At 48.9% G+C, this 13,033-nt stretch overlaps 2 protein-coding genes across 9 annotated transcripts in view; one reads left to right on the plus strand and one right to left on the minus strand.

Moving 5' to 3' along the window:
• The window catches only part of TMEM40 (transmembrane protein 40), a 66,060-nt gene extending 60,621 nt beyond the window's left edge, over nt 1-5,439 (minus strand). For 6 of the 7 annotated variants that reach the window (XM_045493862.1, XM_045493861.1, XM_045493859.1 and 3 more), the window contains exons 1-2: nt 5,198-5,439; nt 4,899-5,059 (exon numbers count right to left, since the gene is read on the minus strand). In XM_045493862.1, coding sequence (XP_045349818.1) covers nt 4,899-5,059; nt 5,198-5,439 — 403 coding nt within the window. The remainder of the gene's footprint in view (nt 1-4,898; nt 5,060-5,197) is intronic. The other variant, XM_045493864.1, reaches the window with a different exon arrangement.
• Nucleotide 5,440: 1 nt separating this feature from the next.
• The window catches only part of CAND2 (cullin associated and neddylation dissociated 2 (putative)), a 33,725-nt gene continuing 26,132 nt past the window's right edge, over nt 5,441-13,033 (plus strand). The window contains exons 1-2 of one of the 2 annotated variants that reach the window (XM_045493850.1): nt 5,441-5,546; nt 10,515-10,658. In XM_045493850.1, the coding sequence (XP_045349806.1) occupies nt 5,479-5,546; nt 10,515-10,658 (212 nt within the window). In that variant the 5' untranslated portion in view covers nt 5,441-5,478. Of the gene's footprint in view, nt 5,547-6,481; nt 6,603-10,514; nt 10,659-13,033 lie in introns of those variants that run through there. The other variant, XM_045493849.1, reaches the window with a different exon arrangement.

The raw sequence follows: 13,033 nt of genomic DNA on the forward strand, positions 1-13,033 counted from the left end.
AAATGCCTAACATCAATTTAATCATGAGAAAACCTTAGACAAACCCTAACTGAGGGACATTCCATAAAATAACTGACCAATTCTCTTCCGGAGGGTGAACGTCATGAAAAACAAGAGAAAGAGGAACAGTCACCTGTTGGAGGACACTGAAGAGAGATGACAGCTAAATGTCATGTGGGAACCTGGATTGGATCCTGGAACTAGAAAAGAACATTCCTGGATAAATTAGTGAAATCCATGTAAGGTTTGGTTAATAGTGTTGTACCAATATTAATTTCCTCATTCTGATCGTTGTAACATGGTGATGTAAGGTCTAACATTCGGGGAAGATGAGAGGATACATGGAAACTCCATACTATTTTGTAACTTTTGGGGAGGGCTCCTCTTCTATTTTTTGGAAGAGTTTGAGGATTGGTATTAATTCTTCAAACGTTTGGTAGAATTCACCAGTGAAGGATCTGATCCTGGACATCTGTTTTTTGGGAGGTTTTTGATTACCGATTCAATCTCCTTACTAGTAATTGGTGTGTTCAGAGATTCTATTTTTTCATGATTGTCTTGGAAGGGTGCGTGTTTCTAGGAATTTATCCATTTATTCTAGGTTGTCCAATTTGTTGGCATTCTTTTATGATCCTTTGTATTTCTGTGGTATCTGTTGTAACATCTCCTCTTTCATTTCTGATTTTATTTATTTGAGTCTTCTTTTTTTCTTGGTTGTTCTGGCTAAAAGTTTGTCAATTTTGTTTAGCTCCTCAGAGAAAACAGAGAGATCAATGGTTTCATTGATCCTCTCTTTAAAAAAAATTTTTTTTAATGTTTCTTTCTGAGAGAGAGAGAGTAAAGGCATGAGTGGGGGAGGGGCAGAGAGAGTAGGAGACACCAAACCGGAAGAGGGCTCTCAGGCTCCACACTGTCAGCACACAGCCTGACACGGGGCTTGAACTCACTGTGAGATCCTGACCTGAGCTGAAGTCAGACATTTAACCCACTGAGCCACCCAGGCACCCCTCATTGATCCTTCCTATTGTCTTTTTTATTCTCTATTTCACTTATTTCTGTTCTGACCTTTATTATTTTCTTCTTTATATACGACTTTTTGGTAGGTTTAAAATTAATTCAAAATGTTTGTAAGGGATATACCCAAAACATTAGCCTCCAGAAAGATTTAAAAGAAAAGCATGAAGAAAAAAAGGTCAAATAACTCTAACCAAGATAAAACAGGCATCACTATATTTATCACAGACAAAATAGGCTTTAGGGCAAAAAGCATGATTTTGGAAAAAGATTATCAGTACAAAGGATAAAAGGAATACTTCCCATGATGTATAATAATTTTAAATGTGTACACACCTAGTAATAATATAAAAATATAGTAAGCAAAAAAGAACAGATTTCCTAGAAGAAATTGAGAAATCAACTATTTAAAGTGGGAATTTGGGGGGTGACTGGGTGGCTCAGTTGGTTAAGTGTTGGACTTCAGCTCAGGTCATGATCTCGCAGTTTGTGAGTTTGAACCCCGCTCTTGTGTGGGTATGTCAAGGTAGATACATGCTTATTAGCTTTTATAAATATCACCAAGCAGTGTTCCATTGTAGCTGCATCAATTTAAAGCACCTACCAGCACCATATGAGAGTTCTATTTATTGCACATCCTTGGTAACACTTAATGTTGTCCATCCTTGTACACACCTATCACTTTGAACACCATCTCTGTGTGAAGACCTTCCCTTGATCTCTAACTCTGACCCAGTGCTCTCCCCCCATGCAAATGGTGTATCCAATTGTCAATATGACATCTTTCCTTGGATGCCTTGTGGGCATCTCCAAGACAACAGGTCAATGCAAAGATCTTAAGTCCTCCTTCCTTGCAAAGGTTCCTTCCCTTGATTCCCTCATCCTCATAAAAAGCATCACTATCTTCTCAGCTGCTCCAGCTAAACGCCTATAATTTCTCCTCCCTCTCATGTCCACATCCAATCCTTCAGCAAAGCTGCTACATTCCGTTTCTATAATACATTCAGGATCTGTCTGTTTCTTCCCACCTTCACCACCGCTCCTCTGATGCAGACCACTATTAATCATGACTGCACGACTGCTTAGCAGCCAGAGAGAGCTTTTTAAAAAAATAAACCAGTCACCTCATCTCCTTGCTTAATACCTTCCAGTGGCTCCCTAGTGCTCCAACATAAAACCCACCTTCTCACCTTGGCCTGAAAGGCTGTGAATGATCTGGCCCCTAACCAGGTACCTCTCTGACCTCTCCTCTTCCAGTAGGGGAGTGAGCACATTCCAGCCATTACCTTTTCTTTCTTTCTTTCTTTCTTTCTTTCTTTCTTTCTTTCTTTCTTTCTTTCTTTCTTTCTCAGTGTTTATTTTTGAGAGAAAGAAAAAGAGCACATGTGAGTGGGGGTGGGGCAGAGAGAGAGGGACAGAGGGTCCAAAGTAGGTTCTGTGCTGACAGCAGACAGCCCGATGCAGGGCTCGAATCCATGAACCACAAGACCTTGACCCGAGACAAAATCGAATGCTCAACCAACTAAGCCACCCAGGCACCCCAGTCATTGCCTTTTCTTAAATACATCCAGCTCATTCCTGCCTCAGAACCTTTGTCCTTACTGTTCCCTCTGTCTGATAAGCTCTTCCCTCAAATCTTTGCCCAGCTGTCTCCTTCCCATCTGTTTAGGTCTTAACCCAAATATCTCTTCCTCAAAAAGGTCTTCTCCAACCACCTTAGCTAAAGTTGCCCCTCCATACATCTCTATTCTCTCACCCCTTTGTCTTTTCTTTTTATTTTTTTTTTTTTAAGATTTTTTAAAAGCAATCTCTACACCCAAAGTGGGACTCAAACTCACAATCCTGAGATCAGGAGTTACACATTCTACCGAATGAGCCAGCCAGGAGCCCCTATTTTCTGTATAGATCTTATTTTCCTGATGTGATCACTTACTTTTTTAATACTCATATCCTCCATTAGAATATAAGGTCTTCAAGGGTCAGGAGCTGTGTGTCTAGTCCCCTGCTATGTTCCTACTGTCTAGAACTGCATTTGCCCCTATGGTAGCCACTAGCCACAGGTAGCTAAATTTAAATTCAGGGGCACGTGGGTGGCTCAGTCAGTTAAGCGTCTGACTTTGGCTCAAGTCATGATCTCATGGTTCGTGAGTTCGAGTCCCGTGTTGGGCTCTGTGCTGGCAGCTCAGGGCCTGGACCCTGCTTGGATTCTGTGTCTCCCTCTCTCTGCCCCTCCCCCGCTTGCACTCTGTCTCTCAAAAATAAACATTAAAAAAAATAAAAAATAAATTTAAATTCATTAAAAGTAAATAGTATTAAGAATTCAGTTCTTTAGTTACACTAGTGAGATTTCAAGTGCTCAATAGCCACCTGTGGCTAATAGCTACCATAGTGGATAGTGCAGACAAAGAAAATTTCCAACATTCCAGAAAGTTCTGCTCTAGACAGCACTGTCCTAGAAACCAGCTACCCAATGAGCATATAATAAAATAAAGATATTTTGGGGGCACCTGGGTGGTTCAGTCGATTGAGCATCAGATTCTTGATTTCAGCTTGGTTCATGATCCCAGGGTTGTGGGATCAACCTCCACCTTGGGCTCCACAATGAATGTGGAGCCTGTTTGAGATTCTCCCTCTGCCCCTCCTCTCCACTGTTTGCATTTTCTTAAAAAAAAAAAGTACATATATATATACACATACATATATATACACATACATATATATATACATACATATATACATATACATACATACATATATATATACATACATATATACATATACATACATATATATATATACATATACATAATTTATTTTGAGAGAGAAAGAGGGGAAGGGGGAAGCAGAAGGTGCAGGGAGAGAGGGAGAGGGAGAATCCCAAGGCTGTCAGCGTAGAGCCTAACAGGCTCACTCCCATGAACAATGGAGATCACAACCCGAGCTGAGATCAAGAGCCAGGGGCTCAACCGACAGAGCCACCCAGCTGCCCCCAAATATCTTTTTGATATCTCTATTAAAAAAGATATTTTTAATCCTTATCTTATGAGGGAGAAAAACATAGGGAGAAAAACATAGGTCAGAGAAGTTGTGTTATTATCCCAAGGCCACACAGCCAGGAAGCAACCTAGCAGGAATTTGAACGCAGTGTTGTTTTGCTCTGAAACAACATGCTACTCCCTTTCTTTTTTAAGTTTACTTTTTTATTTTGAGAGCAAGAGAGCATAAATGCGTGAGGAGCAGAGAGAGGGTGAGAGAATCCCAGGCAGGCTCTGCACCTCTAGTGCAGAGCCGCAAGGGCCCTATGGGGCCCTCGAACCCACAAACGCAGAGATCATGACCAGAGCCCAATTCGGATGGCCAACCAACTGAGCCACCGAGGTGCTCAGGTGAGCCTCCCTTTCTTGAGAGCCAGCAGCCTCTTGGCTGTTTTTTTTTTTTTTTTCCAACGTTTATCTATTTTTTTGGGACAGAGAGAGACAGAGCATGAACGGGGGGAGGGGCAGAGAGAGAGGGAGACACAGAATCGGAAACAGGCTCCAGGCTCTGAGCCATCAGCCCAGAGCCCGACGCGGGGCTCGAACTCACGGACCGCGAGATCGTGACCTGGCTGAAGTCGGACGCTTGACCGACTGCGCCACCCAGGCGCCCCGCCTCTTGGCTGTTTAAAAAGGCACAGGGCTCTCTCGTACTCCTACATATCCTCCAACCCTGGGCTTGTACCTAACTGAAGAAGGTGTGGGCAGCTTCATTGAAGGATTGTTGCGCAAGGCATTGAAAGATTTAGGGTCTGTCCAGATTTCATCTCAGATCCATTGGCTGTTCCACACTTAGTCTCTACGCTTCTCTGGGTCTCAGCTGCATCTCTATAAAACGAAGAAACTGACCCTGTGGCCTGAAGATTGGAGATAGCACGCAAGGGACCTGGTGACTAGGTACACTCTTCAGCTCCTGCCTGATTCTGAGGCAGGCCACATGAGGAGTAGGGTGGGGGTGGAAGTACTTTGGTTGGTTTGACCCACAATAGCAGCTCTTGTTGCTTGAATGCCTACAGATGAAAAAGCTGAGGCTCATAGACGTGAAGTAATTTGGCCAGGAGAATTGGGATCTGAACCTGAGACTCTCTGATCCCACGCGAGTGCCACGCAACCAGAGTCGGGACCCATAGGAATCAGGAGGAGTTTACCGGTGAAAAGTGGTGAGCTCCCCGTCTCTGGAGGTGTGCAAGTCGGTCTGGGCCACGCACGGAATAGTGGCTGGTGCCCGGGAGCAGACCATAGAGCCTCTCTCAGGCCCCTTTCCGCCTGCCGCGGCGGCCCCGGCCCAGGCGCGAGCGCAGCGCCACCAGGGCGGGGCGGGGGCTGCTATTTCTGTCCGGTGAGCGCAGCCCGCGCCGTGAGGCGGGGGAGGGGGCGCCCGCGGCGCCATATTCCCTCCCGCCGGCCGGCCCCGCGGCGTGCAGCCACCATGAGCACCGCCACCTTCCACATCTCCAGTCTCCTGGAGAAGATGACGTCCAGCGACAAGGACTTCAGGTGCGTCCCGCTGCCCGGCCCCCAGTCTCTCCGCCTTCCACTGAAACCCGGGCCTTCTTCGCCTCCGGTCGCGCCGGCCCATCCCCCACGAGCGTGCAGCCCCTGCCCCTCTCCCCGCGTAAAGCTCCACCCCTCCCCTGACCCCCGCGTCCGCCTCCCCGGCTTCCTTGTTTCCCGCGTCGCTGCCCTGCCCTTTCTACAGTCCCAGCTTCATCTCCCACCGTGCGCGCTTCGACCCCTGCCGACGTCCCCTGGTCGGCGGAAGCCCCGGCTCCGCCCCTCTGCACCTTTCCTCTGCCTCCTCTCCTCTGCCCAGCCCTCGTCTCTCCCCGTGGCTGATGCGCCCAGGCCCCCCGCTTCAACCCACGGTGAAGCCCTCAGCCCATCCTTGAGCATCCCAGCGCCTGCCTCTTCTTCCTGGCACTGGAACTCAGTCCCTTGTCGGGCCCACGACCCGGGGACTGACTTTTCCATGGATACCCTCAGCACCGCCCTCTTCTCTTCAGAGTCATCCCAGGCCTCCTCCCTGCACTTCATCAGGGCATCTTCTCTCCTCCCCTCCCCTTCCAGGCTTGCTCTGACACAGCCCTAAGGAGGGGGCTGGGCTGAGTGGCTTTGCAGGCACTGGTAGGTGATGGTTGGGGTGGGGGCTTTTAGGGTTTGGGTGCCACTCCCCTTATCATTGTTCCCCTTTCGCCAGACATCTCTGAGCCACACAGGAACAGAGCTGGAAAGAAAGGAAACCTCTCGTCCAACCCCCTCATCCTCAGGGGGAAACTGAGGCCCCTGGAAGCCAAAGGGATTGGCCCTGGTCACACAGCCAGTTCTGGACCCTGGGAGCTAAAAGGAGCCCACAGAGACCAACATAACCCACTTATTGAACATTCTGTCAGTTTATCCCCAGTTTACAGATAGGGAAATGGAGGCTCAGAGTCATGAAGGGGCTAGTCGCAGTCACAGAGCTATGAAGTGGAGGACGTGGGGTCCAAATCCAGGTCAGTCTTAAGCCAGAAACTGAGATCTCAGCAAGGCCATCTGATTCCAGCCCTCTGACAGGTGAGGAGATTGAGGCCCTGTTCTCCTGGTCTGGCTCCTGCCCTCTCCTGACACCCAATCCTCAGCACCCCTCAAGTGCCTCTGAGTAGAGCTTTAGAACACAGTGCTGGATTCAGACCCTGGCCCCAGCCACTTACTGGCTGTGTGACTGTGGACTTCTGAGCCTCAATTTCTGTTTCTATAAGATGGGATGATAATAGAACCCACCTCAGAGGGTTGGTGTGTGTATGAAAAGAGTTAATAACATGTGCAATGCCTAGATTAGTGGCTGGCACCAGGTAAGTGCTTAATAAGTCGTTACTTATGCACATCAGAAACCTGCCATGCCCTCTGCCCACTCTTTACTTGTAAACCCCACCCCCTTTCTTTCTTTCTTTCACCTGGCTCACCCCTACTCTTTTGTCACCTCTTTGGGATGCCTCCTGACACCCAGGCAGGGTTGGGCACCTCCCCTGGGCTCCCACAGCGCCTTCCCCGCCCCATGTTTCTACTGCATCACTTCTAGCCCCTGTGCCAGGCCTGTGTGTTTCCTTTTTGCATCCCAGAGTCTGTTCAAGGTACACAGAAGGTGCTCAGTGAATGTTTTCTGGGTCCCAGGCTCCCTGCTGTGCTGTCCAGTGCAGTCTCAGTCAGTCCGCCCCTCTGCCTGGGTGGTATGATTGTCTTTCCTGTTCTTCAGAGGCTTGGCGAGGTGAAGTGACTTGCCCAAGGTTGCATAGTCGGCTAGTGGCCGAGGGGATTTGCACCACTGTCTCTTGGGCCCCAGGTCCAGTCTCCAAGAGAGGGAGTTGGCCCTGCCATCTAGAGCCAGAGAAGCCCTTTCAGTCTGCTCTGCCTGAGAACACTTAAAACCACCCAAGCATATGAGGATGGTGTCTATTTTTAAAGTCCAAATACCAGGAAGGCTGGGTCCTGCTGACCAACTGTCCAGGTGCCCATGTGGCAGAGTATTTCAGCTGAGTTGCCTCTAGGATTTCTCTGGAATGAAACTGAAACTGTGTCCTCTGGCTTCTGGAGGCAGGTGGCGACCGCAAGTGGGGGTCCCAGGCAGGGTGAAGGAAACCTTTGATCCATGTTGTCCCTCTTTGGGCAGGAGGCTGTTCAGTTCCCACTCAGACTCCAGCAGCCAGATGGATAAACTGGGGGGTCTTGCAGGAATTCCCAAATCATTTTTTGAAAACATAATAGTAATTGTTGAGGAGCCGGGAGACCTGACTGGTGGGCGGAGACTCTTCCCAACATGCTGTGTGTCCTTGGACAGCTCCTACAGCCCCTCTGAGCCTGGTTTTCCCATCTGCCTCATGCGAAGAGCTGGTTGTCCTATTGAAACCTCCCAAGGATGTTATGAAGTGGAGCAAAGAATATTCCCCTTTCATAGGTGGGAAAAATGAGACTCTAGAGAGGGGTCAGTTGCCTAAGTTCACCTAGAATAAATGAAGCCAAACTTCAGTGCTAAAGCTCTTATCTACCAAATTACATGCTTTACATCCCCCACTGCCACCACCACATCCATGTACACAATACGGCTTTCTTTCTCTGTGAGCTGGGTATTTGCAGGAACTCGGGGGTGTTTGAAATGCTGAGGCATCTCTCGGAAGGGTTGGTTTCTGAGTTCGGGTTTCCACACGCTGCTTGGCTGTCAGGGGCTGGCTCTCTCCCTCCTTTCCCTCCTTCCCTCGCCCTGCCTCCCAGGCCCTCTCCAGAACTATTCTTTGCTGGGTCTGGAGTCCCAGGGATGAACACGATGGGCCCTTGTGAGTTCACAATCTAATGAGGAGACACGCTGGTGACCAAGCTTGTAATGAAGTTTGAGGAGTGCTGTGATGAGGAGTGCAGAGTGCTCTCACAGAAATCTATCCAGGGGAGCCAAGCATGATTAGAGACTGTGGGTTGGGGATAGGGCACGGTGGTCAGAGGAGTCATCCCTGAGGCTGGGCCATTTGAGCTGGACCCTTGACAGTCGAATAGGAGTTCAACAGAGAAGAAAGAGGGGGGGCAGGAGGCTCATCTTGGGCAAAGGAACACATTCCTTCAGTTTCCAGGGTGAGCTGGGTCACCATGAACTGCAGCAGAAATGCAGCTTAGAGATCCTGGCTGCCATCTCGGAATGTCCCCTCAGCCGGGCAGACCTAGGAATGCATGTGCCTACCCCACGCCTTGGCCTGGCTCAACTGCAAACCTTCTCCTTCATCTTACCTTGGCTGCATCTGCAATGAGGAGGCCCAGAGGTGGGCACAGTCAGTCCTGCCACTCCCTCCTGGCCTCCAGCCCAGCCTCCTTCCTTTCAGCAGCTTGAGGCTAATCCCAGCTGTTAAAAATAAACAGCAGTGACAAAGACCAGTGCCTTCCCGGTAACAGGGCGCTGGGGGCCTCCCCGTGACATCATGCAGCAGGTCTAAACCTGCAAAGATGAGGCTTGAATCCCGACTGTGATCAATTTTGCCACAGGAGGCTTGGGAGGGGTGGGGGAGGCTCTTGTTAACAGAGCAAGCTCAAGCCCAAAAGCAAGGCTGGTGTGAGGAGGCAGAGTGGCCTGGTGGGTCACCAAACGCTGGAGGCTTTCTCTGGGGCTGCCACTGTCTGGCCCTGACTTCGCCGCATCTCTCCTTGCCGCTCTGGCCTTCTCCAGTCTGTCCTCATAAGTGCCTGTGGGAGCCAGTGAACAGGTGCAGTGGGCCTGGTGGGAACCTGGTGGACTGGAGAGAGTGTCCTACCTAATGAGGGCAGCCATGCCTTGTCCAGCCAGTTATTGTCACCAGGGGATGTTGGCCCAGTTGTATCCAAATACTCTATTTTCAAGAGAATCTGGAAATCACAACTTTTACATCAACTTTCCCAGTTTCCCAAATGCTGATAAATCAGATTTTTGAAAAACATCTGCAAGGTGGACACAGCCGAGGGCTGCCAGCGTAAGGCTGCTCTGCCTTCTTAATCTTGGCAGGAGCAGTGCTCCATGATGCCCTTGCAGCCCCAGCTCATGGCCTTCCAACTCAAGACTCCCACTGCAGTTTTCATTCCCTGGGACACAGCATCAGGCTGCACAGATCTGCCCACCTGTGGGTGGGCAGCACTTGGCTCTGATGCCCACCCTGGACCAGGGAGCCATGGCTGTGGACTGGTCAGCTGTTGACACTAGTGTCTAAGATGTGCTTGTGGCCCATCAGCATGGCCTAGTGCAGTAGTTCTCAGGGTAGGGTCCCCACCCCCAGGAACTTGTTAGAGATGAAAATTCTTGAGCCCCGTCTCAGACCTGATCCCAGAAACCCTGGGGGTGGGGCCCAGCAGTGTCTAACAAGCCTTGTGGGTGATTCTGATGCCAGCCAGAGTTTGAGAACCACTGGTCTAAAGGCAGGGGCTGAGTGGGTTCTCTGAGGTGGGGGTGGGCAGGGCTAGCCCCACTCCACCTGTCTGGTAGAGAGGTGTCTGTTCGACCTTCTAGCATGAATGAGAGGTGAATGATGTAACATGCCATTATAATGAAGTGCTACTTACTGAGTGCTCATTGTATGCTAAGTCCATCACTTACGTTCTTTCATTTTAACTTCCATATAACCCCGCAAGGCAGGTGCTATTCTTATCCCTCCCTTTTTTTTCTGACAGGTAAACTAGGGCTCTGAGAGGTGAAGTGACATGCCCAAGTTCACATTTACATAAATGGCAGAAGCAGGAGCCACCAACCTCAAAGCGCTCAGCATTTGGCCAGGGTGCTGTACCACTCATAGTCTGCCACCATGTGGCAACTTGTGCCTTACACATGGGTCTCCTTGTATCCTGACCATGCCTACAGTGCAGATAATCTACTTGCCCTTGAATCTTTGTATCAAGGTCTGCTTCTGGGGGAACGCTGAGATACCTCCCAAATTACTGGGGGCCTGGAGCTGCTCAGTAATCCTCCTCTGCCCTCATGCCCAGGTTCATGGCCACCAGTGACCTGATGTCAGAGTTGCAGAAGGACTCCATCCAGCTGGACGAGGACAGCGAGCGCAAGGTGGTAAAGATGCTGCTCAGGCTCCTGGAGGACAAGAATGGCGAGGTGCAGAACCTGGCCGTCAAGTGGTGAGTTTTGGCCTTGGTATGGATGGGACAAGGCCAGGTGTGACAGAACCCCAGGGATGGCTGCCTCTTTGGGGTGCAGCTTCTGATAGAATAGTTGCTGAGCAGCTCTTGAAGCCCCAGAGGAGGTGGACAGTGCCGTGGTCTGGATTTCCCCAGAAGTCGACCCGGTGACAAGGATTCAAGTGTAAGTTTATTTGGGAAGTGATCTCAGAAAACTCCAGTAGGAGAATAGGGAAATGAGGTAGGGAAGGAAGAAAACCAATAAGGTGTGAAATATCAAGCAAGATACTGCTGTGGGCAGATGGAGCTTAACCCTACTGGGGGCCTTTGGGACACAGTTGTAGGGGACGCCCTATGGAGTTTTCCACCCGCCAGCTGTCAAGTCCTGTTGAGGCTGTTCCCAAGGTAGCATGGAAGGTTATGTATTCCATGACGCCTCCACCAGAGAAAGCCCTGAGGTACAGATGCAGGTGCTGGCAGCTGGAAGGTCATGTTGGCATGCAGAAGAGTAGTGAGAGCTGAAGGAACAGGGGGCCCCAAAAGTCTTTGCCCTCAGCACTATGAGGTTACAGTCCTGAGACCGTGGAGAGTACCTTTGGAGCTAAAAAAGCAAGATGAGGTATGTGCAGGGCACACGTGTGTGTAGGTGGAGGATTGAGGAATGGCAGGGGTCAATGAGAAGTGGGGCATTGCCTCTCGAACTCTGTGAGCTGAGCCCAGGCATTCTGGGTCGTCTTAATGAATTTCAATTTGATCCTAAGAGCAGAGGGAATTCAGTAGAGTTTTATGCAGGAACATGACGTGGTCATGTTTGTCGTCTGGAAGCATCCCTCTGGCCATGCAGTAGCGATAAGATAAGGTGGATGGTGGTTTCCCAGTAGCAGAACCAGTAACACAGTAGCATGTGTTCGGTATGTAAATGCTTGGTCCCGTTGACTGAAGTGATAAAGTCATAAGAAGCCTGTTCTAAATGTAGGCTCATTGTGGGTGCCATGGCAGCTGGTAGGTAGAGACAGGTATGGATGCTGGGGACTCAGATACCACAAGCAGTGTTGCTCTTAGTGACAAGATTTTCTGAAACGGTGAACATCTCCTGGTAGTTTCCCAAAAAACCAAGTACAGTCTTCCTTTAATTTACCTACACAATTATATGCTTGGAAAATTTAGAGTCTATTAAAATAGTATAAAAAGTACTTTGTGTTTATATGTAAATTGAAAGTAGATTTTGGACTCAGATAATTATAGAAAGGTTTTTTTTTTCCTATATGAATGCCCAGTGGGATGTTAGAACACATCCAGCAGGATGTGAAACATGTTCTGTTTTGCAATATTGTCTTTCCCAGCCACCCCCCACCCCCAAAATAAAAGCCAGAAGCAACATCTTGTTAGTTACAATGACCAAAAAAGGCCCCCATAAATTTCCAGAACATCCCTGAGGGCATTGCACCCCAATCAGGAACTATGGGAGGTGGAAATGGGAACCCTATGATTACTTAGATGGAGGAACTGATGGAGAAAAACATCAAGAGAGCCAGGGTTTGCAAACTGGTATGCATTGGAGTATCCTAGGACCCTTGTTGAAGCTATGTATTCCCCAGGGATTCAGATTCAGGACTGGGAGGGGTGGGGAGAGGAAGCTGAGGTAGGCAGATGAGAAGGCAGCACCTGGGAATCTGCATTCTAATGAACACCAACATCTCAGAACCACTCATTTAGGTCAGAGGTTCTCAACCTTAATGGCACAGTAGAATCACCTAGGGAATTAAAAAAAAAAAAAAGACAAAACAAAAAAAAAAAACCCTGCCAATGTCTAGGCCACACCTGAAACCCAATTAACTCAGATTCTCTGGGGCTAGCACCCAGGTGACAATTTTTTAAAGGTCCCAGGTGATGGCAATGCACAGTTAAGGCTGAGAACTGGTGTGTCTAGTGTAGCTATTTTTAAAATTCAATGTGGATTCAAATCACCTGGGGCCTTTGTTGAAATGCAGATTCTGGTTCAGTAGCCCTGGGGTAGGACCTGAGATTCTGCATCTCTGACAAGTTCCAGGTGATGCTGGTGACACTCATGATGCTGATCTGTGACTACGATAGGCAAAGCAATGCTCTAAGGCAGAGGTTCTTGAAGTGTGGTCCCTGGACCACCAGTATCAGCATCTACTGAGAACTTACTAGAAATGTAAATTTTCAGGCCCCATCTAGACCTTCTGAATCTGAACATCTGGGGTGGGCCCAGAAGTCAGTTTTAACAAGTCCTTCAGTAGATTCTGATACATGCTCAAGTTTGAGAACTGCTGCTCTCAGGCATTCCTTGGTTTCCAGCTGAGGTTACTGGGTTCACTGGTTTGGCCATACACTGAGATGCAAAACCCAGG

This window comes from Leopardus geoffroyi, chromosome A2, assembly GCF_018350155.1.
Source record: "Leopardus geoffroyi isolate Oge1 chromosome A2, O.geoffroyi_Oge1_pat1.0, whole genome shotgun sequence".
NCBI classification, from domain to species: domain Eukaryota; kingdom Metazoa; phylum Chordata; class Mammalia; order Carnivora; family Felidae; genus Leopardus; species Leopardus geoffroyi.